Source organism: Chiloscyllium punctatum, chromosome 3, assembly GCF_047496795.1.
Source record: "Chiloscyllium punctatum isolate Juve2018m chromosome 3, sChiPun1.3, whole genome shotgun sequence".
NCBI lineage: Eukaryota > Metazoa > Chordata > Chondrichthyes > Orectolobiformes > Hemiscylliidae > Chiloscyllium > Chiloscyllium punctatum.
The window spans coordinates 43,741,592-43,766,716 of record NC_092741.1 but is presented as its reverse complement, the minus strand read 5'-3'; the positions used below and the strand labels follow the sequence as shown (position 1 = coordinate 43,766,716).

General features: G+C 42.2%; 1 protein-coding gene across 3 annotated transcripts in view; it reads left to right on the top strand.

The window, feature by feature from the left end:
* Positions 1-24,012, top strand: part of nr2e1 (nuclear receptor subfamily 2, group E, member 1) — a 41,136-nt gene extending 17,124 nt beyond the window's left edge. The window contains exons 3-7 of one of the 3 annotated variants that reach the window (XM_072552452.1): positions 9,375-9,521; positions 12,760-12,856; positions 13,976-14,125; positions 14,701-14,806; positions 20,886-24,012. In XM_072552452.1, coding sequence (XP_072408553.1) covers positions 9,375-9,521; positions 12,760-12,856; positions 13,976-14,125; positions 14,701-14,806; positions 20,886-21,048 — 663 coding nt within the window. In that variant the 3' untranslated portion in view covers positions 21,049-24,012. The remainder of the gene's footprint in view (positions 1-9,374; positions 9,522-12,759; positions 12,857-13,975; positions 14,126-14,700; positions 14,807-20,885) is intronic. The other 2 variants (XM_072552444.1, XM_072552435.1) reach the window with 2 other exon arrangements.
* The last annotated feature ends 1,113 nt before the right edge of the window (positions 24,013-25,125 follow it).

Sequence of the window (25,125 nt, the reverse complement as noted above, 5' to 3'; positions counted from 1 at the left end):
GATGATAGTCATAGACTTATAGAGTCATAATGGTGTACAGCACAGAGACAAACCCTTTGGTCCAACTCATCCATGCCAACCAGATATCCTAAATAAACTTTGTGCAATTAACCAGCATTTGGCCCATATCACTCTAAACCCTTCCTATTCATAAACCCATCCAAGTGCCTTTTAAATGTTGTAATTGTACCAGCCTCCACCACTTCCTCTGGCAGCTCATTCCATGCATGCAAGACCTTCTGTGTGAAAATGTTGCCCCTTAGGTCCCTTTTATGTCTTCCCCCTCTCACCTTGTACCCTCTAGTTTTAACTCTCCACGCTGGGGCAAAGACCTTGTCTATTTACTCTATCCATGCCCCTCACAATTTTATAAACCTCTATAAGGTACCCCTTCAGCCTTCGACTCCAGAGAAAATAGCCTCACATATTCAGCCTCTCCTTATAGCTCAAACTGTCCTGTCCTGGCAACATCTTTTCTGAACCCTTTCACAACATCCTTCCTAAAGCAGGGAGATCAGAATTGCACACAGTATTCCAAAAGTGACCGATACAACCAATATACAGATGCAACACGACCTCTAAACTTCTATACTCAATGCACTGATCAATAAAGGCAAGCATACCAAACACCACCTTCACTATCCTATCTACCTGCAACTCAACTTTCAAGGAATTACGCCCCTGTACTCAAAAGTCTCTTTGTTCAGCAATGCTCCCCAGGATCTTCCCATTAAGTGTATAAGTCTTGCCCTGACTTGCCTTTCCATGATGCATCCCCTCACATTTATCTAAATTACTCTCCATCTGCCACTCCTGGGCCTTTTAGCCATCCCATCAAATACCTGTTGTACTCTGAAGTAATCTTCTTCGCTATCCATTACACCTCTAATTTTGGTGTGATCTACAAACTTGCCAACCATACCTCCTATGTTCACATCCAAATCATTTGTATAAATGATGAAAAACAGTGGTCCCAGCACCGATCCTTGTGGCACACTGCTCCTGTAGAAGTAGTTGATGCTTGCCTTGTTGTACATCCCTAGGATCAGCACAGAATCTAATGTTACAGGACTGGTTGGGATGAGCTCTGACAGAAAAAAAATAGACAGTGCCCCTTTCCAGACCTTCTTACCCTTCAAGGGTAACATGCAATGGACTTTCCATGTGCAGGATGAGAGTGACTGGGTGTGCCCATCTTACCACCAGCCAGGCTATATCTCAGTGATTCTAATTTCTGTTGATGCTCCAGTGCAGTATTGAGCTCATGCCACACTGTCAGACGTAATGTTAATGTGGGGCTCTATTCGCCCTTTCAGGTGGATATAAAAAATCCCATGTTATTCTGAGGAAAAGTGTGGGACGTAATCCCATGTCCTGGCCAATAATCACCCCTCAAGCAGCATCACCCAAAGATATTTTCTGGTCAGTTACATTTTGCGGTTTGCGGCATCTTGCCGTGCCAGTTGTTGTGTTTCACAAGTGACACTTTAACCAGCACTTGTTGGCTGTAAAGCGCTTTGAGAGGTCTTGAGTTCGTGAAAGGCGCCATATAAGTGCATGTCTTTTCTTTTTCATACCTACACATCGAGTGCATCTGGCAAACTGATATTGGTAGACGTTTGTTGTAATATAAGGACGATGGCAATAGTTTATACCAGTAAATGTCTTTTGTTGCTTGCTTTAGCTGGAGGGTGAACCCACGCTAACCCCATGTGAAAAGATTATCAGTTAACTAATCCGTCATCGGAATATGGAAGCGCGGCAGTTTTCTTTTCCCTTTGTGACGTTGTGCTGCCAACCATCTCCCATTGATTCGAGCACAATATACCTGACTACAGTAAAATACTGATTGACTTCAGTGCAACACGATCCCATCAAGTGAAAATGATCCTAGTCAGCGGGGCCAAAAAATATAAACCACTTTAAATCCAACAATTCGGGGGCATAGTGATATCAAAACTCCTTTTCTCAGACTCAAACCGCATTTGTACAGTTTTAAAAGAACACTCTAAGTTATGTAAATATATAATTAGCTTTATTAAAAAAAATCAGCTCGGGTTGTTTGCAAAGTACTTGTATCGATTTATTTCAAATAGTTTGCGACGCAGCTATATATATAAACATGAACTTTGCTGGTTGTGTCCATGTTGTGCGTGTCGGAGGGTGGGGTCACTGGCTGGTTCCGAGCGGTAGGGACAACAGATGATGTATTTCAGCTCTGAGAATGCACCCTCCCCTGAGAAAACTATGACCCACGCCACATACCAAATCCTGATTTCAAAGCTCACGAAACACTCCCGAGCCTAGGGGCTTTCTTGCCTCCGAAAAAAAAAACAAGCATCTCCGATAAGACACGCATTGCATGGCAACCCAACAGCGGCCTATCACTGACCCTGGCTCAAAGGTGGGGTTTGCAAGGTGCGCCGTAAACTGTGCAGTCTGGATAAGGCTCAATTAAGTATTTCAGAATGATCTATTTCATATTTCGGAACTTGTCACTTGGCTAAGGCATGCATAGCGTTCGGCTCTGTCAATACTGCAAGGCGGGTTGGTTTTGCGGCCCTCTTGGGTTCCTCTTGATTGAAGCTAATGGACCGCTTATTTTGGCTCCTGCTTCACGCTCCAAATTTGCATCCAGTCGCCCTCTTGACAATCACGCTAACAACTTGTGTTTGAGGCTTACAACAAATGTGCATTTCATAATTCATTAAATAACACAATTTAATACAGAAAGTGCACGCGAGGTATGGGCAGCACGGTGGCTCAGTGGTTAGCACTGCTGCCACATAGCGCTAGGGACCCAGGTTCGATCCCTGCCTTGGGTAAATTACTGCGTGGAGTTTGCAATTCTCCCCGTGTCTGCGTGGGCTCTCCCCCCCCTAAAGTGTCCTTTGTCAGGGGTGAATATGCGTCTCTGGGTGGATTACTCTTCGGAGGGTCGGTATGGACTTGCTGGGCCATACTAAGGGAATCTAATCGAGACTTCTAAAAAAATGAAAACGGCAATAAGATTGGCAAAGAGTAAAAGCGTCAGAGTAGAAACTAGCATTAAAGAGTATTTCAATGTTTTCTTTTATAAAGAAAAATGTAAGCGGTAAGAGATCGGAGGAAGGACGGGATTAAGAAGGGAATTTTCTTGTGTCGGCAGAGTGCAGTGCTGCAGTACTAGTTGAATACATGGCATCTTGGAACCATAGAGTCGTGGAATGATACACATTCAAGATCATTCAATCCACCAATCTCTTTTTTAGAACTGTTCAATTAGTCACACTTATCTCTCTTTTTTTGCGCTAGTCCTGTTAAAACAAACTTTTTCCAACAGTTTCCAAGTCCTTCTGGAAGTTCTATTGAATCAACCCTCCAGCACTGCTTCCTAGATCAATAAGGTGCAACCTGGGCATTCTGTTTTCATAATGCTTTTGTTATTTACCTACAAATATGTAAACCCGTGTTTGGTTATCAACATTTCTGCCATTGGAAGAAAAGGAAACAGTACTCTATCAATCTTATTCATGATATTGAGTACATCTTTATAGAATCACGAAGATCTACAGCATTAAAAAGACCCTTTAGCCCATCACATTGGTCAATATCCCCGGGGAAACTTCTCTGTTCCATCGAGAACAGTCTCCGCTTCTCCAGTTTATCAAGTGAAATGAAACACTTCATTCCTCCAACCTTTGGTATTTTTCCCATTTCTAAGTAAAATTGAAAGATTGTGCTTAGAGCCTTTATTCAATTTCCACTTTTGCTTCCCTTAGTAACCTAGGATGTCTTTGGGTCATGTTATATTTCTTTTTTAATGACTACCAATTTTTAAAAGTTTCTCCTCTTTATCTTGTTATGAGCCTCATACAAACCAACAGGACCACGAGGCAGAAGTAGGCCAATCAGCCCATTGAGTCTGCTCCACCATTCAATGACATCATGTCTGATCTGCTAATCCTCAGCTCTATCTTCCTGCCTTTTCCTCATAATCCTTGATTCCCTTACTGATTGAAGATCTGTCAATGCTCAGCCTTGAATATATTTAATGTCACAACATCAAAGGCCTCCGTGGGAAAGAATTCCACAGATTCGCAATCCTCCTAATCTCTGTTTTAAGATGTGTGGCTCATTATTTTGAGATGATGCCCTTTCATCCTACCCTCTCCCACAAGGGGAAACAATCTTTCTGCCTCTAACTTGTCAAGCCCTCTAAGATTCTTGCACGTTTCAATAAGGTTTCCTCTCACTCTTCTATATTTTAGTGAGTACAGGTTCAATCTACTCAACCTCTCCCCATAAGACAGTCCCTCCATACTTGATATCAGCATAGCCAACCTTCTTTGGACTGCCTCCAATGCCAGTATATCTTTCCTTAGATAATGGCCTAAAACCTAGGTATCATGCATTAACTTTCTTCATCCAAGTCAGCTATTATAAATGTAAGTAATTGTGGTCCCAGCACTGATTCCTCTGGCACCACTAGTTATAGGTTGCTAGTCTGAAAACGAATCCCCTTATCCCAATTTGCTATCATTTAGTAGTTAGATAATCCACTATCCATACTGCTTTCAATACAACAGCCCTTATCAAGCAGTCTAATGTGTGATACCTTATCAAATACTTTCTGAAAATCCAATTGTATTACATCAACTGCATCTCCTTAATCTATCCTGCTTCATACCTCCTCAAAGAATTCTAGCTAATTTGTCAGGCATGATATTCTCTTCATGAAGCCATGCTGAATCTGCTTGATCATAAGTAAATTGGCTATTGACTTGCCAGGACATAGGGCTGCTCTGTCATTAGAGATAGAAAGATGACTACTGGTGGTTTAACTGCGGATCACCACACCTTAAGTAAAAGGAAAGGCTGAGAAGGAGAGTCGTTCAGAGTTACCTCAGTCAGCGCAGGAATTGAATTCATGCATTACCCTGCATTGCACAGCAGCCATTCAGCCAACTGAGCTAACCAATCCACATCTCGTAAGTGTATCCAGGTGGGTGGATAAAGGGGATATTCAAAAATGTTGGCAGTCATCATAGTAGAAAAGATACAGAGGAAATGACTGAAAAGGCTGACAATAGAAGGATGGAGTTCAGATCACAGATCATCCGTGATAATAGCAGGTGCCAGAAAACTGAGAATGACAAATATTACCTTAATGGTCAAAAGCGAGGGTTAGCCCTGTAAATGCTGGGCCAATCGGACTTACGTCAGGTTAAACATACTTTTAAAATCAGGGATGCCGTTGACCAGTACTTGGAAAAAATGGTTAATGGATGAAAGTCAGCACTGATTCCTTAAAGGTATATTGTCTTTAACTAACATAATTGAGTTCTTTACTGTATTGGAAAGGATTAATGAGGATAAATAGTGGATGTTGTGTTTATTGTTATACCTCATTGGGCAGCACACTGAAAGAACAGCCATCCATTCTTCTTCCATAGATCTGTGAAGATGTCTCCACTTCCTCATCAGAACTACATCTGTAACATAATAGCACTTTGGAACTTCAGCCTTAGCTTTAGTTTGAACTATCTATGCTAACTTATGTAAATCTGGATCTACTTCCTGAATTTCAATTAATGAAGAAGCACCAAGCCATCCTTATTCTTAAATAGAGTTTCAGTGACTCTAATGGCTTGTAGCATTATTGTGTCCTCTGGTGATGAACTTTGTTTAGCCATTGCTCTGGTTACTATAAAATGCCATAACCTGTTCTTGCAACCTCAGTTCTAAGGAAGAGTCATACCAGACTCAAAATGTTAACTCTGTTTCTCTCTCCCCAGATGGTGCCAGCACTGCTGAGTGTCTCCAGCATTTCTGGTTTATTTCAAATTTCCAGCATCCATAGTATTTTGCTTTTATCTCTGTATTTGAAACTGCCCTATCTCTTAAGCCTCTCTTTTCCATGACTATAGATGAATCTATAACGTTCACTTCTGCTTTATTATTCCCCAGAAGAAAATCAACTTATGTTCTTAGCTACCCCATTAATACAACTCTTATCATCAAGTTAAACTCCAATATGACTTTGTACAATGGAATTGGGTATACACTCCACTTTACCCATGCATTAGCACATTGGATTTCACTGAATTGTCTGGAAGGAAAACTTAATTCCTTCTCCAGCAAAGATTTTCAGTAGCCAATATTCCTTAGCATTATTAATGGGCTTGTATGTTTCTTTGAAGAAAACATGCTTGCCTTCAGTCAAAATCTCTTCATACCTCTCTTCTACCCTGTGTACTTCTGCACTCACAGCAGTGTTAACCTCAATCTTTTAGCTGTAGTCAAAGCTACAATCAGATCTGTGATATTTTTCCCTTTGCACTTCCTTTTAAAATTTACTCATAAACTCCATTAATTCACAGGGGCTTCCCTTGCAATCTCTGACATTTTGAATGAAGGTGTCCTGCCTTGTCACAAAGGAAGCACCTTAGCTTCCAATTTGCACCTCCACTCTCAGTACCTCGTCTTCTAATATGAGGAGGAGACCTTGGGGCATTTCCAGCTATGTATTCTTTATCTTGGTTACTTGTTTTCCTTTCACTTTCCTATTCTCTATCCCTTCCATATTTTTGAGGTTGACAGAAAAATAGTTTTGCCTTATGAATTAGTTCATAATGGTCAGCCATTATTGCTGCTTGTCTAGCAATTGCAAACCTTTTGTCTGCAACATGCATTCTTATTATGGAAAGTAATGAGTTTTTGTATTCCTCTAGGACAACAATCTGTCTAAGAGCTCCTTACATGATTTTGACTTCTTATGCTTATTTTAAATTATTTTGCTTAACCCTTTTGAGTTCAATATAGGTTTGCCTAGGCTTCCTTAAATTCTGGAACATTAATCTATTGCCTCAGGCACTTATTAATAGGCAGCCAATATCGTGTCTTTATAGTGTTATAAACCTCGTCTGACAGTAAAGCATAAACGTTCTGTGCTCTACTTAACAACTGAGTCTGAATGAGCAGCATCCAGTCCCCTAATGCTAAAATCGTTTTTTTTTTGCTATTTTCTCGGATAAAATAAAGAATGGCACCACATTCTTTTCCTTAAGATTGGCCTGTGCAAACTTTAATTTTTCCTTACTGGACTTCAAATTATGACTCAGGTTCTTTGCATCAAGACTTGTATCAGCATTTAATGTCTTCTGTGTCAAAGACACCATTTTAAGCTAACAATCATATCCCCTTGTTTTCACTTTCTAATGTGGTTTTAACTCGGTTTGTTCATTTCAGTTCTTTCAATTCTATCTCCTTATCCTTATATTTTTCTTCATCCTCATCTGCCATCTCTATTTTCTTCATTCTGTCTTCATACTCAACTTGTTTTGACCATAAATGTGTACCATACAATTCTGATTTTTCACTCCCCAGATTACTTGGTCTCTCTTGTATTGCTTCCAAGTGTTATGCCAGGCCTCAATTATCACTGAATTATCATCTGCCAGGCAATGTTTCGTCCAATTTACCCATTTATTCATTCAACTTAAGTTTTAAAAATTCCCTTAGACTGTCTGAGAAACCTCTATCACTTGTATGAATTTTTTATGCCATTATAGCGCCATGTCTTATGTGCAGCACAGTACTTGGTGTTTCCCTTAACTGTTTTATTTCCAAGCGCCACGCCTATATCCTTATTGCCTTTGTTTCAAGTCAATCCAGGATGAGGTCCCAAACTTGGATCACCTCAGTGGGACTCCAATTTGGAAATAAAGCTCCATGGTTTCTGTACTCATTGCAAAAACTGAAGGTTTTATGAAAGGACACAAAATTCCCAATTTTATCAGTCTTTTAGACCCATGTTGACAGGAAACATGGAGTAGATTTCTGTACTTAATAAGGATCACTTTAGCAAACTAATGGATTCATACTATAGATAATTTGTTAATTTTAACTTTGAGATAGATAATGATTTATTAAGCAAAGGTATTGAGGGATATGGGCCAAAGACAAATGTAGGGAATTAGGCCACAAATTAGCAATGAACTCATTGAATGGTGGAGCACGATCAAGGGACTGAATGGTCTATTCCTGTTCCTATATAAACAATTATGATCAACTTATATTAATTCCATTAGTTAAAACTCTACTTCCTTACAAACGCCTACCCTTGCCCGCTCCACCAGCCAGCAACCACCCCCCCCCCCCCCACACACACACACACACATACAGACACGACAAGACAAGAAATAAAAAGCATCAGTTTCAATGGCCTGATGACCATTCAATGGTCCCCATTTACAAAGTCCCTGAGATGGTTCTTTTGGCTTATAATGATGGGCTGTTCCTTGATTCTTCTTCTCCAGATTCCTTCGCTTACTTGCAGAAGATAGTGGTGGATAATTCACATTTATGCAGTTGCTGGTTTAACGGTTAACGCCACAGTTTACAGCAATGGCAAGGTTAAAGTGACTTTACTGCAGAGAAAAGAGGCAGCTACTGTCCTTGCAGAGATCCAATGTCTTCTCCAAATATTTACATTCTTATGCCGTTCAGAATGGTTAAGTGGAAGCCAATCACCTAATTGTTGGCAGGCAGGAAGCCTTTGCAACTGGTAACTGGTCGCTAGTTCTCAGACCAGTCTGAGATTTTTGTCAGCAAAATCATTGTTAGCACACAGCCCCCGGCCGTAGCCCTTCTGTACCTGAGCTTTCCCCCCACTGCCTGCACGAACGGCATAACAGCACTTAGAACAAGATTAGATTTGTTTTCAAAAGGTGCAGCAATGTTTGATTTTTAAAAGTTATTTTCCCATTTCAGCCCATCATCAAGAACACAAAAATTTTAAAAACGCAGCTCTCTTTAAAATATGAACTTTGAAATCACGTTAGTATTAAAGTGAATAATAGACTTTTGAGTGTAATGAAAGGCTGTGGGATTAAAGGAAGTCTGTAGTATGAGTACATGGGGAGATGGTTAAAGAACGTAAAGCAGTGAGTGAATATGAGCAGTTGCTTTTTCAGACTGCAGAGTGTATGGTGCTGTTTCTAGCGGTGTGTACTCTAACCAATTCTCTTTTTCACCTGGACTTGTCTGCACAAGGCATAATTTCAAAGTTTGCAGATAATTAGAAGAAAATTAAGAAATGTAGTAAACCATAAGAATGATAGTAACAGACCAGGAGCATCAACATTTTAAAAAAATCGTGGTACTCGAAGGAAGGAGCCAGTATAGGTAAGTCAGCACAGGATGAGAGAGTTCGCGACCAGACAGTTTTGGTAGTTTCCACTTTCGAAACAAATACTTGAGAAACAAACGGATGGCCATGCATCTTGATGCAGTCCTTTCGGTGAGTACACTGCATCGCTAAGATGTTGTTCTGCTCGGTCAATTCTCTTCTGAACAGTTAAAGTACATGACACTGTGAACTCTTCCGGCAGTACCCTCACGAGGTTAACGGCACACCAATGTACCTGTATGAAGTAGCGACTGAATCCGTTTGCGAATCTGCTGCCAGACTTCTCTTCATGAGTATCAAATGGGCCAAGAGTGTACCCGCGTTTTCCACACTCCCTTTCCCGGATCAGGTGAGTAGAATCGATTCTCACCACAGCCTCCCCTTCCACTCAGGCGAAACCGCAAACAGCTCCGGGTGAGGATAGAAACATGCAAAGGCGACAATCAAAAGGGACGGGAGCCTCAACAAATTAACACTGAAATGAAGTTCCCAATGGAGGTGCTGCCGCACGGTCATTAGGCGGGTTACTCTTAACGAAATGTTTGCTTGTGGAGTGAATGGGTGTCCTTTCTTCAGTCAGTCTGGGAAAGGTTCTTCTAGCTCAGCGGACGTGCCCCTACCTCTGAGGGAGAAAGCCCGCCTTCAAATCCACCCACTCTAGAGATATCTCATACACGTTTGAATGGGTTAATTAAGAAAAAGCACAGCAGGTCAGGCAGCATCCAAGGATCAGGAAAATCGACGTTTCGGGCAATCGCCCTTCATCATTCCTGATGAAGGGCTTTTGCCCGAAACGCCGATTTTCCTGCTCCTGGGATGCTGCCTGACCTGCTGTGCTTTTCCAGCACCACTCTAATCTAGACTCTGGTTTCCAGCATCTGCAGTCCTCACTTTTGTCTAATTAAGGAAAAGGAACACTGCTGGAGGTCCAGTGGTGGGCGGCACGATGGCTCAGTGCTGCCTCACAACGCCAGGGATCCAGGTTCAATTCCAACTCTGTGTGGAGTTTGCACATGCTCCCTGTGTCTCCGTGGGTTTCCTCCGGATTCTCCGGTTTCCTCCCACAGTCCAAAGATGTGCAGGTAGGTGAATTGGCCATGCTAAATTGCTCATAGTGTTAGGTGCATTAGTCAGAGGGAAATGGGTCTGGGTGGATTACTCTTCGGAGGGTCAGTGTGGACTGGTTGGGCCGAAGGGCCTGTGTCCACACTGTAGGGCATCTAATCACAAACGAGGTCAGAAGTCACACGACACTAAGTTATAGTCCAACAGGTTCATCTGAAATCAAAGCTTTCGGAGCGCTGCCCCTTCCTCAGGTGTGGCTTCTGACTTTGTCCGCCCCAGCCAAACACCGGTACCTCGCTAATATAAACAAGGGGGAGGATTAGCAATGTCTACTGTGGACATAAAATTCGGAGAAAGAAGTTTGATAAATGATTTTAAGGGGGTAAAACCGGAATAGTAGACCAAAAGGTCCAGGTTCAAGTACCGCACACTCAGCCACGTATCTCCTGGAGTTACACAGTCACAGAGATGTACAGCTGGGGAACAGACCCTTAGGTCCAACGCTTACATGCCGACCATATATCCTAAATAAATCTAGTCCCATTTACCAGTATTTGGCCCATATCCCTCTCACCCTTCCTATTCATATACCCACCCAGAAGCCTTTTAAATGCTTAATTGTACCAGCCCCCACTACTTCCCCTGGCAGCTCATTCCATACACGTACCACCCTCTGCGTGAAAAAGTTGACCCTCAGGTCACTTTTAAATCTTTCCACTCTCACCCTAAACCTATGGCCTCTCGTTTTGGACTCCCCCACCCCAGGAGGAATACCTTGCCTATTTACCCTATCCATGCCCCTTATGATTTTATAAACCTCTATAAGGCCACCCCTCAGCCTCAGATTATCCAGAGAAACTGCCCCAGCCTGTTCAGCCTCTCTCAATAACTCAAATCCCCCAACCCTGGCAACTTCCTTGTAAATCTTTTCTGAACCTTTTCAAGTTTCACAACATCTTTCCTTTAGCAGAGAGGCCAGAATTGCACACAATATTCCAAAAGTGACCTAACCAATGTACAGCCACAACACGACCTCCCAACTCTTATTCTCAATGCTCTCACCAATAAAGGAAAGTATACCAACACCTTCTTCACTCCAACTATCTGCGACTCTACTTTCAAGGAGCTATGAACCTGCACCTTCAGGTGAACAAAGGTCTCTTTGTTCAGCAACACTCCCCAGGACCTTACCATTAAGTGTATAAGTCCTGCTCTGATTTATCTTTCCAAAATGCAGCACATCACAACTATCTAAATTAAACTCCATCTGCCACTCCTCGGCCAATGGGCCATCTGATCAAGTTCCGTGCCTGAACAAGTTGATTTAAAATGTAAGTCTAAATCAGAATAGTTCACAGTAGAGGATTAAATTTTATGTTGAAAAGGTGCATTCCAAGTTGGGATCTATTTTAAACCACCTCAGGATTCTCCATCAGTTGTACCTGAAACCTACTCCTACGTCTTTTATGTCCTTTTTCTTCTTGTTTCGTGATTAAGAAGAACACAACTGCTTCCGATTTTACCTGCACTTGCCTGGAGGTACCAAATCCTGTACCTCAGCATGGCAATATGACTAGCCTTAGCAGGTCGCTTTGCCTGGACAACATCACTCAGCCGCCACAGACTGGCGCTCCAATACTTCAGCAAACCCGCTAATTCAATTCCCACTTGGAAATGGGAAGGAATCGAATTAGGAAAGCTCTGCTACAAAAACCCCACAGCTAATATTCAAATCACTTTGACTCTGTGTGAATAGACTTTTAAGATGTTTAAAAGATAATCTGCCAACTCGTCCATCATGCCAATCCTTTGTTTAAGATCAAACCAGCATATTAAGTGATTTAATCTAAAACAAAGAACTGGGGGTGCTGGAGATCTGAAACAAAACTAGAAAGCGTTGGAGAAACTCAGCAGGTCTGGCAACATCTGAGGGGAGAGAAAATCGGAGATAACGTTTCGCGAAGAGTAACTGGACTCGAAAGTTAACTTCTTTCTTCCGACAGATGCTGCCAGACCGCCTGAGATTCTCCAGCAATTTTTAGTTTTATTTAAGACCATACGACATAGGAGTGGAAGGAAGGCCATTTGGCACATCGATTCCACTCCGCCATTCGATGGTGGCTTGATTTCATATGAAGTAATTTGTTTATTATAAAAGAGCGAGATTTTTTAAAAAGCTAATTTCTGGATTCTGGGGCATGAGCGGCGAGTGACCTGAAGTCGATGTTTCCACTCTGTAGGATAATGAGCAGAAAGGACATGCAGAGGGCGGATCAGATCTGAGGTTCCAGACGGGATTTGCAAAGGTGCGAAGATAGAGAAAGGACAGGAAACTCAGGAATTCCGCAGAGACTGAGAATAATCTGGGATATCAGTTCACCACTGGGTAGTGGTGAAAATTACACAATGTCGAGAAAATCCTTTAAAATATCCTTCCAGTTTGGTTGTTCCAAACTGTTATTAAGCTGCAAAATGAAAGCTGGTATTGTTGAAAATAAGTGCTCATTTTTGTCTCATTCTAGCTAATTCTTCTGGAAGATGCCTGGAGGGAACTTTTTGTTCTGGGAATAGCGCAGTGGGCTATTCCTATCGATTCTAGTACTTTACTAGCTGTATCTGGTAGGTGGCTTTTTTTTTAAGATCCAAAGATAGCACTTATTTATCATTCTGGTAAATGTCACCTAAACTGGTGAAAATGTCCGAAAATGTTCCATTGGCATCGTTGGATATTCGATGTTATTTTATGCAGATCTTCCTCTACCAGAGACCCTTCTCACTGGCCCATTAATCTCCGTGTGTTTCACAATCTCTGTCTACGTGACTGGGGCGGCATTGAGTCTTATATACAGTTCTCCATCGAGAGCACCACATCTATGTGGACTGCTCCAATAGGTTGTTGGCAGCTGTCATCCAGGAGAGAGAGAGAGGACTGCAGATGCTGGAGGTCAGTGTCGAAGAGTGTGATGCTGGAAAAGCACTGCCGCTCAGGCAGCAACCGAGGAGCAGGAGAATCGACGTTTCGGAGGTTTTATGCCCGAAGCATCGATTCTCCTGCTCCTCGGATGCTGCTTGACCGGCTGTGCTTTTCCAGCACCACACTCTTCGGGAGCTGTTATCCACCGTGATTCACATGCAAAGCTGACCCTCACATTCCACCGTTTCCCTGGTGAGCGCTGATACGAGAGTTGCATCTGCAACCCCTTCCATCCCGCCCTCCCACCAGCTTCTGAAAATCCACGTGAGACCTCTGCTATCGGAGGTGTGTTAGTAAAAGCGAAGCTCAGTCGGGAGACGCCGCATCCCACCTCCCTGCCCAAATCCGTCCCTCTCCCTGTCCCAGTTACCATCCCTTCCCTCCCTAGCCCCAGTCCCTCCCTTTATCGTTCCACCCCTCTCCCACGCCTACAACAGACAGACCGTGTTAGAGCCAAACGCGTCACAAGACTAATTCTCCGGGTAATACAAACATTGCAAAATATTTCTCGTCAACATCTTTTACAACCTGGGATGGTACTGCCGGATGAAGTCGATTTGATAGCATCAGGCTTAAGGGCACCGCGCTCCCCGCCGCTGACTGTAACTCCGTGAAATCCTACATTCCGCAAAGCAATCCAGCCGCAGGGCCTTGGGTGCAAAGAAAATACTGAAGCGACTGCGGCAGAAAGGGTAACATTTAAGGATCAGTGACTTGGTCCATTTCCCTTGTCACTTTCTCTCTCTCTCTCTCTCTCTCTGTAGGGATGAACAGTGAGAACACGGACTCACAGAAGTTGAACAAGATCATTGCAGAGATCCACGCCCTGCAGGAGGTGGTCGCGAGGTTCCGGCAGCTCCGGGTGGACGCCACCGAATTCGCCTGTTTGAAATGTATCGTGACTTTTAAAGCGGGTAAATCCACAGCCTGTTTCTGGACTCACGGGGCCAACGTCCTCGTTAAACCTCACCGCGAATTTGAGCTTCAGAGCCACGAATGGGATTGCAGGAGTGACCCCGGTGTGAGGGGCTGTGGGCTACCCTGGAAAGCTGAGACCTGTTCGCTCCTCTTTAAAAGCAGGGCGACCCGCGGGGAACACGCACTAAACTTCTACCCAGAACTAAACACCCTCAGATTTTCGAAACAAAACTGAGATCAGACATCCCAGTCTGACCTGCTTCTTTCCAATATTAACAAGTTGCGAAGTTTCAATTATCATAACGTTCTTCTCAAGTGGTCAGTTTGTACAAAAGATCGATACAATCACTCCACAAATAAAACTGCTGGAAGTGCACAAGCATTTAACATATTTAATGCTGTTAGGCCTTTAGATCGACTATTGCACATTGTCACAGTGATTGCGATTTCTAACAATTTGGTTTTAACAATTTTTAACAACTTGGTAAGTTACTCATTTTGCGCGTATTCACGTGACTCTATAACAGCTCGCTGACAGAAGGTCTGTGTTTTTTTCACTTTCGTTTCTTAGTTCCTACTCAGAGTGGCTCAGAACTTAGAAATTTCCGGAATGCTTCAGCAATCGCAGCATTGCAGGACGAAGCTCAGCTGACTTTGAACAGCTACATCCACACCAGGTAAAGGAGAGTAGGTTCCTAATAGGGTTGCAGCTAAGGCTGGAGGGAATTTGGGTCTCACAGGTTCGGCTAGCAGAATTGGTCATCCTTATTGTCCCTGTGAAGGTGGTAATGAGCTGTCATTTGAACCGCTGATGTATCTAGACCCACAGTGTGGTTAGGGAGGGGTTCCAGCATTTTGACCCAGACACCACAAAGGAAGGGCAATATATTTCCAAGCTGAAAATGTGTTGCTGGAAAAGTGCAGCAGGTCAGGCAGCATCCAAGGAACAGGAGAATGAAGAAGGGCTTATGCCTGAAACGTCGATTCTCCTGTTCCTTGGATGCTGCCTGACCTGCTGCGCTTTTCCAGCAACACGTTTTCAGCTCTGATCTCCAGCATCTGCAGTCCTCACTTTCTCCTCCAATATATTTCCAAGTCAGGATGATGTGTGGCTTGAATGGGGAATATACAGGTGGCAGCATTTCCCACCTCCTGCCCTTATTTTTCCAGGTGGTAGAGGTCCTAAATGGAAGGTGCCCTCAAAGGAAGGTGGGTGAGTGAATTGCAGTGCATCTTGTTGACAATACACACTGCTGACACTGTGTTTTGGTGGTGATAGGAGTAAATGTTAAAGGTGGGTCAGATGGGCTGTCAGTCAAATGGGTTGTTTTGTTCTAGATGATATTGAGCATTGTTGGAGCTGCACCATCCAGACAAAAAGACAGCATTCCAATAGAATAGTTGATATGTGCCTTGTAGATTATGTACAGGCTTTGGGAAGTCAGGATGTGAATTAATAGCTGCATAATTCCTAACCTCTGACCTACTACCTAGTCCATAGTGACTTGTCCAGTTCTGTATCTAGTCAATGATAACTCCCACAGTGTTGATAGTGAGGATTTGGTGATGGTAATGCTATTGAATGTGAAGGAGTGATGGTTCAATTCTCTCTTGCTGGAAACGATCTTTGCCTGTCAGTTGTGAGACATGAATGTTACTTCCCATATATCAGCTGTCATGGGCCAGTCTAAACCCCCTCAAAATATATTCAAAAGATAGCCTAGAGCCCAACTTTTTCTTATTTGTAAGATGCAACTTGATTGACCAAACTACCAGGCTTGAAGAAAAATGCACTTTATTCTTACACTATTGTCAAAATACAAACAAAAGAAAGAAGAATTAGCATAACAGCTCTATTAAACAATTTGATGGAATAATAGATTACAGTATATAACTACTATACAGCAACTACTCTGATATAGTAATATCCCATAAACACACCCTTGGAAAAGGCAAATTCAGTAAAATAGACTGTCTCACATGCAATTCTCCAATCCAAGAGGAAAGAATATCAAAAGAAATATCTGAGAGAGAGAGCGAGAGAGAAAGAGAGAGAGGGAGAGAGAGAATGTAAATATTTTGCTGTAGCAGTAAGCAAGCTTCCAAACCCCAATAGCTACTGAAAGTTAAACTAAAATCATGGTTCTCTGAAAGCTTGACACTATCCCTTCATGCAGCTTCTATTGTTCTAACTTCAAAAAAAAATCCAAGGCCTAACAAGCTGTTCACTTTACTGGCTTGGAACGGACTGCTCATTACCTCGGTCTCAACCTTACTGAATAAATAAAAGGACAAAGCACCTCCCTCCTTAAAACAACTCAACTATCAATATAAAAGACTGCTTAATTTTAAAAAAAACTTTAGGCTATTAATACATTACAATACATGTACATTACATTGACTCTAAGCATGCAAACATTCAGTACTACAATCCATTTCAATCTGTTTCTTCCGCCACCAAGCACCTCTGTCTTCACTCATCAACACATCAACAATTATGTTCTCTCACCCTGCTCACGCATATAATTTTCAAATTGAGTGGTTGCACTAATAAGCTCCATTTAAATCATCTGGAATTTTCATCCTTAAGGTTTTCCAAAAACTTTAAGCAATTATGATCAGTATACACAAGTGTCTCGGAAACATTACCTGCAACATAAATATTGAAATGTTGCAATGCCTACATCAAACACAAGTCCTCCTTTTCAGTTGTGGAATATTTCTGGTGATGAATACTCAGAGTTTTTGGAAAAATATCCAATAGGTCTTTCTATTCTCTTGTTACCTTCACATAAAAGTGCAGCACCGACACCTACATGACCAGCATTGATAGCTACTTTGAATGGCTTTTTGTAGTTTGGTGTGGCTAACACCAAAGCAGTAGTCAGTACAACTTTCAGGTTGTTAAATGCCTTCTGACACTCTTCCATCCACTGAAATTCTTCAACAGATCAGTTGTGGAGCAACAGCACTACTAAATTTCAGTATTAATTTCTGATTTACAAAACTCAGTCCCAGGAATCATATTATTTTCCTCTTCATCAATGGTATGGGAAACTCCACCTTTGTTTTACATCCCAAGGGGCCACTTGTCCATGTCCAAAAGCATGGACCAGGAGCATGACTTGGGCTTTTGTGAACTCACTCTTAGCCAGCTATATCGCTGAGCCTCCTGAAGTCCATTGAATAATTCTGCTAGATGCTCCAAATGTTCCTTCCATGTGTGACTAAAAGCCTCCAGATCATCTATATACAACACACAATTGGGTAATCCTGAAATGACCTTATGCGTTAGTCTTTGAAATGTAGCTGGTGCATTCTTCATACCAAATAGCATGACTTTATACTGGTAAAGTCCATTTTATGCCATGAAAGCCAAAACTTCCTTCACTGTTGTGGATAAAAGTACCTGCCAGTATCCTCTGAATTAGTTCAACTTTGAAATACAAGTTGCTTGTCCCATCTTCTCAGTGCAGTCTTTCAAACATGGAAATGAATATGAGTCAGAATTTGCAACTGCAATGCCTTTACAATAGCCCACACATATTCATTGGGTACCATTTGGCTTTCATACCATTACAATAGGTGAGCTCCATTCACTACAACACACTTCAATTATATTATCTTTGAACATGTTTTCAATCTCTTTTTTTAAATTTGTACCAACTTTACACGGTTAGGCCTATAAGGATGTTGCTTAATTGGAACAGCATTTCCTATATCTACATCAAATGTAATTAGATTAGCACTTCCCAGCTTATTTCCACAATCCCTATGTGATTGTAAAAACTATTTCAGATCATTTTGATTTTTGTCTGGAAGGTAACTCAAATCTTTTAATCCCAATTTTTGAGAACTTTCTTAATGTCCAGTTTAATTTGAGGAGTGCCAAATTCAGAATCATCAGAACTTGGTTCTTTACTCTGTGTTGTAACTGGTAACATATTCTCCTATTGCATTCCTTCCCTATCAAAATACCTTTTGTGTGCATTCACTTGACATGCTCTATGAGATTTCTTTCTATCTGGCATTCTTATCAATTTCCTTTCAATTTGAAAAGGCCCAATAAGCTTTTAAAGGTTTACTTATCACTGGGAGTAATACCTAACACTGTATCTCCACTAGCAAAATTATGAATTTGTGATATTTTGTTTGTGCCCTGTTCCATTGCTACTTTTAAATGCTGTCTAGCCAAATCACCCATTCTATTTAAACCCTGTCTAAAATTTGACACATAGTCCAAATATATAGTCTCTGACCTCTGATTTGCTAATTTCTCCTAAATTAATTTCAGTGGTCCTCTCACCTCGTGCCCAAACATTAATTCAAATGACCTGAATTTGGTTGATTCATTAAGTGTATTCCTAATTACCAAAAGTACAAATGGGGAAATCTATTATCCTAATCCTCTGGATAGCCTTGACTATAAGCCCCTCAATGTAGTCTTTAAAGTGTGATGCCACCTTTTAATGTTCCCTGCAATTCTGGATGTTAGATGGTGGATTAGAATTGTTTTATTCCTAAACTACCTATAACTTCCTTAAATAATTTTGATGTACATTATGACCATTGATCTGTATTTCTGTGGGCCGTCCATATCTTGAAAAGAATGTGAGCAATTCTTCTACAAACATTTTAGCTGTGTTCATCCTAGATTACCCACATGAGGAAACTTTTTTTTCTACATCTACTTTTTCAATCTCCTTTAGCATCGTATATGTGTCAATTAGTTTTTTCCCCTCTTTCTTCTAAATGTCAAAACGTATAGGCTTAAATTTCTCAATCTCTCTTGACAAGACATTGTCCTCACCTTTGGAATCAATCTAGCGAACCTCCTCTGAACTGCCTCCAATGCAACTACATCCTTCCATTAGTAAGGGGACCAAAACTATATGTAATACTTCGGGTGTGGTCTCACTAATGCCTTGTACAGTTACAAGCACACTTCCTTTAATAATAAATGGCAACATTCCATTTGTATTCTGCATTAGCTGCTGTACCCTACATACTAGTTTTCTGCAATTCATGCATAAGGACACCCATATCCCTCTGCACCGAAGCACTCTGAAGTTTCTCTCCATTTGGATAAAAAGCTAACTTTCTATTCCCCAGACAATGGGCGGCACGGTGGCACAGTGGTTAGCCCTGCTGCCTCACAGCGCCAGAGACACGGGTTCAATTCCCACTCAGGTGACTGACTGTGTGGAGTTTGCACGTTCTCCCCGTGTCTGCGTGGATTTCCTCCCAAGGGGTAAATGTAGGGGTATGGGTGGGTTGCGCTTCGGTGGGTGGGTGTGGACTTGTCGGGCCGAAGGGCCTGTTTCCACGCTGTCAGTAATCGCAAAAAAACAAATGGATAACCTTACACTTATTCAAATTAAACTCCATCTTCCAAAGTTTGGCCTATTCACCTATCCATGTGTAAGTGTCTTACTTCTTTATTACAACTTTCTTTCCGACCTATTTTACTGTGAGATGCAAATTTGGCTATAGCCCCTTCTATCCCTGTGTCCAAAGTCTTTAATATAGACCGACCCCTACGGCATCGAGCCCAAGCTAATAAATTACCCCAACCCCAAGTGAACTTACCTTGTACATTAACCTTTTTGTGCAACACCTTCTCAAATCTCTTCTGGAAATCCAGATATAATGCATCTACAGGTTCCTGTTATCCACTTTGCATGTGCTATCTTCAAAAGAACTCTATCTATTAGTCAAACATGATTTACCCTTTATGCTGATTCTGAAAGATTGTATTTCCAAACGTCTGTTTACTACTTTTTTTACTATGGATTCTAACAGTTTTCCAATGACAGATGTGAAACGAATTGTCGACAGATAGTTGTTTTACTAACTGGTCAGTTTTACTGCAAACTCCGCAAAAACAAATCAAACAAATAAGAATAACACTATTATTTTTAACTTTATAATCCCCCTTTGGAGAAATTGATTTAATATTGCAGGCTCCCTCTAGCTTTTGTTTAACTTTTCAGTTACTCTGTAACAAGGTACTGGACAAGTTCTGGAGCCCAGATGTAGAAGGGGCAAGCAGGGAAATGGAAGTAAAGCTCCAATCAAGTCAGGCATGATTTCACTGAAAGACAGAACAGGGTCGCTGGTTTAGCGTTGGGGCGGCACGGTGGCTCAGTGGCTACCAGTGCTGCCTTATAGCACCAGGGTGTCAGGTTCGATTCCAGCTCGGGCGACTATCTGTGTGAAGTTTGCACATTCTGCGCGCGTCTCTTCCGGTTTCCTACAGGTTCAGATAAATTTGCCTTCCTACGTTGCATTTGTCAGAGGGGTGGGTTACTCTTCGGGAGGCTTGGTGTGGACTGGTTGAGCCAAATGGCCTGTTTCGGCACTGTAGGGAATCTAATCATGTATCTGATGCTGTTAATACATGACTTCCTTCCCATCATATGGCCGAAAGCACCTTTAGCTTATTCTTCTTCCGGTTAGTCATGAGAGTTGCCATAGCCACGTGGGAAACTGTGGTCACAAACATGCGTTTTATAATCGCAAAGCGGGGTGAAGCACCAAAAATGGGATTAGAATGGTTCGGTGGCTATTTTTGTTCGGCGGGCAGATGATGGGCCGAATGGCTTTTATGTTGTACTGTCAATCTCTATGACTCTATGACCAAACCTCCTGCGCAGGCCAGCCCAGTTACATGACCCTTCTTTCTGAAAGCATGGTACCTAGGGTGGTGATCTTCATGTTCAAGATGCTAACACGCCTCTCCTCTGTCTTTTCCAGATATCCAGCACAACCGTGCCGTTTTGGAAAGTTGCTTCTACTTCTGCCTGCTTTACGCTCGGTGAACCCCTCTACCATTGAAGAGGTATTCTTCAAGAAAACCATTGGAAACGTCCCCATCACAAGACTCTTGTCAGACATGTACAAGTCCAGCGACATTTAACTGGAAAGCTGTTCATACAGATAACCAACTTCACCGGTACCATAAGTGAAACCTTCTTCGGCTTGTACTTGAGCTGGACTAACAGAACTCGCGGCCATTACTATCAAAACAAAACTTTCATAAACCTCCATAAACTGTGGCCGGGGATTGTTAATAACTGTGTAGCACTCCATTCGTATCTGAAAATTGCCTGTCATTTTAAAATTATTTCTGTTTGAACTTCGCCTTGATTAGTGAGTTCAGTCTTGGATGATTTCTGTTACTTTCCCTTAAAAAAAAACACTGAATGTTTGGCACACTTGACATTTCAACGTGAGCGCGTTTTCCTATCGCTTGCGGTGAGCAAGATGTTAAAATCGGTCCCAGTTTATCTTGTGTTCGGCGACTAGTCGGTTAGTCGACCCGTTTGAGCTGAGTTTGGAGCTAGACGGAATTACAGTGTGGGGACTGTGGGTGCTTTCGATGTGACAAACGCTTAATAGCTCCCTCACGACTTGTTTCCAATACACCACATGCCAAACCACAAAGTGGGTTTCATTCCTGCGACCTCCTGCTAAGTTCTGTTCTGGTGAGTTCCATTCTGTAAGAAAGCAGCCGCTTAGTCAAAAATGTGAGAAGGTTCCTGCATGGTTGTCTGGTAGCGGTGTTTCCTAGTAGATCATTTTAATTTTTTCCCCTTCTTTTAACATCTCAAAGACGCTTTACAGAAATGGGTGTGTGCTCGACACGTGTGCAAATTAGACCAACCGAATGGGAGGTGTGAACTGAAGGACCTTGCCCGCTGGTCGCTGTCCAGTGACTTAGTTCTGAAACCAGAAGGGGCGACCGTTCGAGAGATAAACCCAACCCGCAGGCAAAGCTGGAGCTCAGGCCTGCAGTTCCCAGCCCAGATGGAAGGCCATTGGAGAATGTCCGACCCTGTCACAGACTCGTTTAGAAGTGCCTTTCTTTATTTTCTTGAGGTATTTGGTGAATCTGCCCAGCGACAGTCGGTGGGAGAAGGACGATCCCACGTTAAACCAGGCCGTTCATCGGGAAAGTTGTTTCATCTTTCAGCACGGGGATCAGTGAAATAGCACTGACGAAATCAGCACTTGGACATACTCTCACGGAACGTATGTTGAGCCGTTCTGTTGTATAAGGATCAAATGTAATTGAGTTGTCAAAGCTAGGACTCTTGTAATTCATTTGAAATAGAGGTTAATTCTACAATTAAATATCGATGTTCAGAACTAGTAACGGATGTTCTGCTAAGTTATTGAAAGTACCAAGAACTCGGAGTCAGAAGACTGTTTTAGACTTCACTGTTCTGCTGCTATATTTTTGACATGTTTTTCTCGAGGCTCTAAGGGAATTTATTTTCACTAAATATTTAGTTGGAAACGTCCAAGTTGCAACTTTAGTTCAGAACGAAACCCGTGAACTGCGCGTACAATTTGCTGAAATGAATCACAGGTTCTTTGCCCAGATCTTAGCTTCGTGCACGTCGATATACTCAGCACAAACACGGCTCAAAGCTGCTTCAGCAGTAACTTCATTGGTGAGACCACGTGAACGGAATTTCAATCGCTTTGATTCGACCCTAGGAATCTACCCTACAGTGTGGAAACAGGCCCTTCGGCCCAACACAGATCCTCCAAAGACCAACCCACCCAGACCCATTCCCCTACATTTACCCCTGACCAATCCACCAAACACTACTGGCAATTTAACATGGCCAATTCACCTTACCTGCACATCTTTGGACTGTGGGAGGAAACCGGAGCACCCGGAGGAAACCCACGCAGACACGGGGAGAACGTGCAAACTCCACACAGACTCTTAACTCGAACCTCGTTTCTTCGTGAACCTCTTCCCCCACCCACAGGGAGCAGAGAGGAAGGGCTATGAATAGGCTGGGCCGCATCATTCACCTTCCTTCCTTGGCCAACAAGCCCCAAACGGGGTCTTGAACTAAGAGCATTTGGCCCACAGGCAGAAGTGCCACTTGACTGGGCTTAGTTTAATACCTCACTCTTGCAATATCTTTCCTCACGGGTATCCCAAGTCGTCCGTATAGATCTCCATCTCCCCCTCCCCCCAAAAAAAGATTACCTACACTTCCACTCATCCTGTCCTGGTTAAAATTCACTAATTCCTTGATTCCACATTGCATCTAAGTAAAATTCCTTATTCTCGTTTACAAGTTCATCAACACCCTCGCATATCTTATCTGTGAAATGTCTCAGCCCAGATTGTAATACGCTTTAGCACTAGCCTTTACATTACAGTATTATTTGCATGGCAGCAGAATTTCTTTTTGCGCTGGCCCGATTTCTGACAGTCTTTTCACATAATCGTTACTGCACAGAGAGCCCAACGAGTCTTCATTAAAAAAAAGTATCCAACCATTCCCCCTTAGCCCCACATTTACCAGGGCCCATCCACCTCACCTGCACACCCTTGGAAGAAAACGCCAAACAGATAAGCACCGAAGGCTGGTATTGGACCCAAGCCCCTGGTACTGTAAGACAGCAGTGCTAACCACTGTACCACCCCTACCAAGCTCGCTGAGGTCACTGGCTTTGCACACTCTCTTCAGTCTTAAAAGACTGTGAGTTCAAAACCCACTCTAGAGCCTTCAGCGCAAGATTTAGCTTTTTTTAACCTAATATGCATATTCCTTGAAGCAATGAATTCAACTTTTGGACCACTTTCTGGATAAATAAAAACACCTTCCTAAATTACCTACTCAATTTAGTAGCGACTGTTTCAATAATGGCACTTAGATCTGGTCTGAAAGTCAATGAAAATGGTTTTATTATATCTATCCTATCAAATACTTCCATTATTGTAAACAGTCATTCCATAGGCTAGTTTTTTGGAGAAGAGCTTACTTAATCTTCAGTGATGGATGCAGCAGCTCAGCTGTCATTCTAGTTAATACCTTCCTGCACCTTCTCCATTGCTTCTACTTTATTTTTATAAAGAAGGGATCAACAGCCATTTGTTAAGCTGCCACACAAAATGACATGTACAAAGGGCTCATGGAGATGGTGGGTGGGGTGGGGGGGGGGGAGGTGGGGGGTGGGGAGGGGGTGGCGGGGTGATGGTTAGTGGTGATATATTATCATGGACAGAAGATTCATTAATGGACAGGAAGCAGAGATTAGGGACAAGTGGGTTACTTTCAAGTTTGTTGGGTGTGACTGATGGAAGGCCAACTCCAATCCCATTTCAGTAAGAGCTAACATTCCATTTGTTTTCCTAAGTACTTGCTGTACCTGCATGCTTTTCTTTCTGTACCTTGTATAAGTACATCCAAGTCTCCTTGCACATCAACAACTACAAGTTAACACTTTTAGGGAAATATTCTGCCTTTCTATCCTTATCTACAAACTCAATAACTTCATACTTCCCCACAATGTACTCCATCTGCCAGCTTGTTAACCATTCACTTAACCTGTTATATCCCTTTGCAGCCTCGCGTTGTGTTCTCTTCACAACATACATTCCCACATAGACTTGTGTCATCAGCAAACCAAAACACATTATGGTCAATTGGCACTTATGTGCTAGCTATATCATAACTTAGATAAAAAGACACAGCAATGAATCTTGGTTAGAAAATAGAAAAGCAGGACATTTTCTTAAAAGATGTGAAACTTGAAATTGTGGATGTTCAGAAGGACTTGGATGTACATGAACAAAGAACAGAAAAAAATAGCATACAGGTTCAACAAGCAATTAGGAAAACAAATGACATGTTGACTCTTATTGCTATAGGATTGGAGCACAGTAATATGTATCATTTTCTATAATTGTGCAGGGTTAGATGAATACTACGACCAATTTTAATTTCATATTTAAGGGATGAAATAATTGTATTGAAGACAGTACAATGGAAGTTTATTAGGTTGTTCTTTGATGAAGGGCTGAGTAAATTGGGTCTATATTCTCTGGAGTTTAGAAGAATGAGCTGATCTTATTGAAACACTCAAGGTTATGAAGGGGCTTAACAGGGTGGATACTGAGCTATTGTTTCCACTGGCTGGAGAATCTAGGACAAGGGCACAACTCCAGGGTAAGGGCTGATCA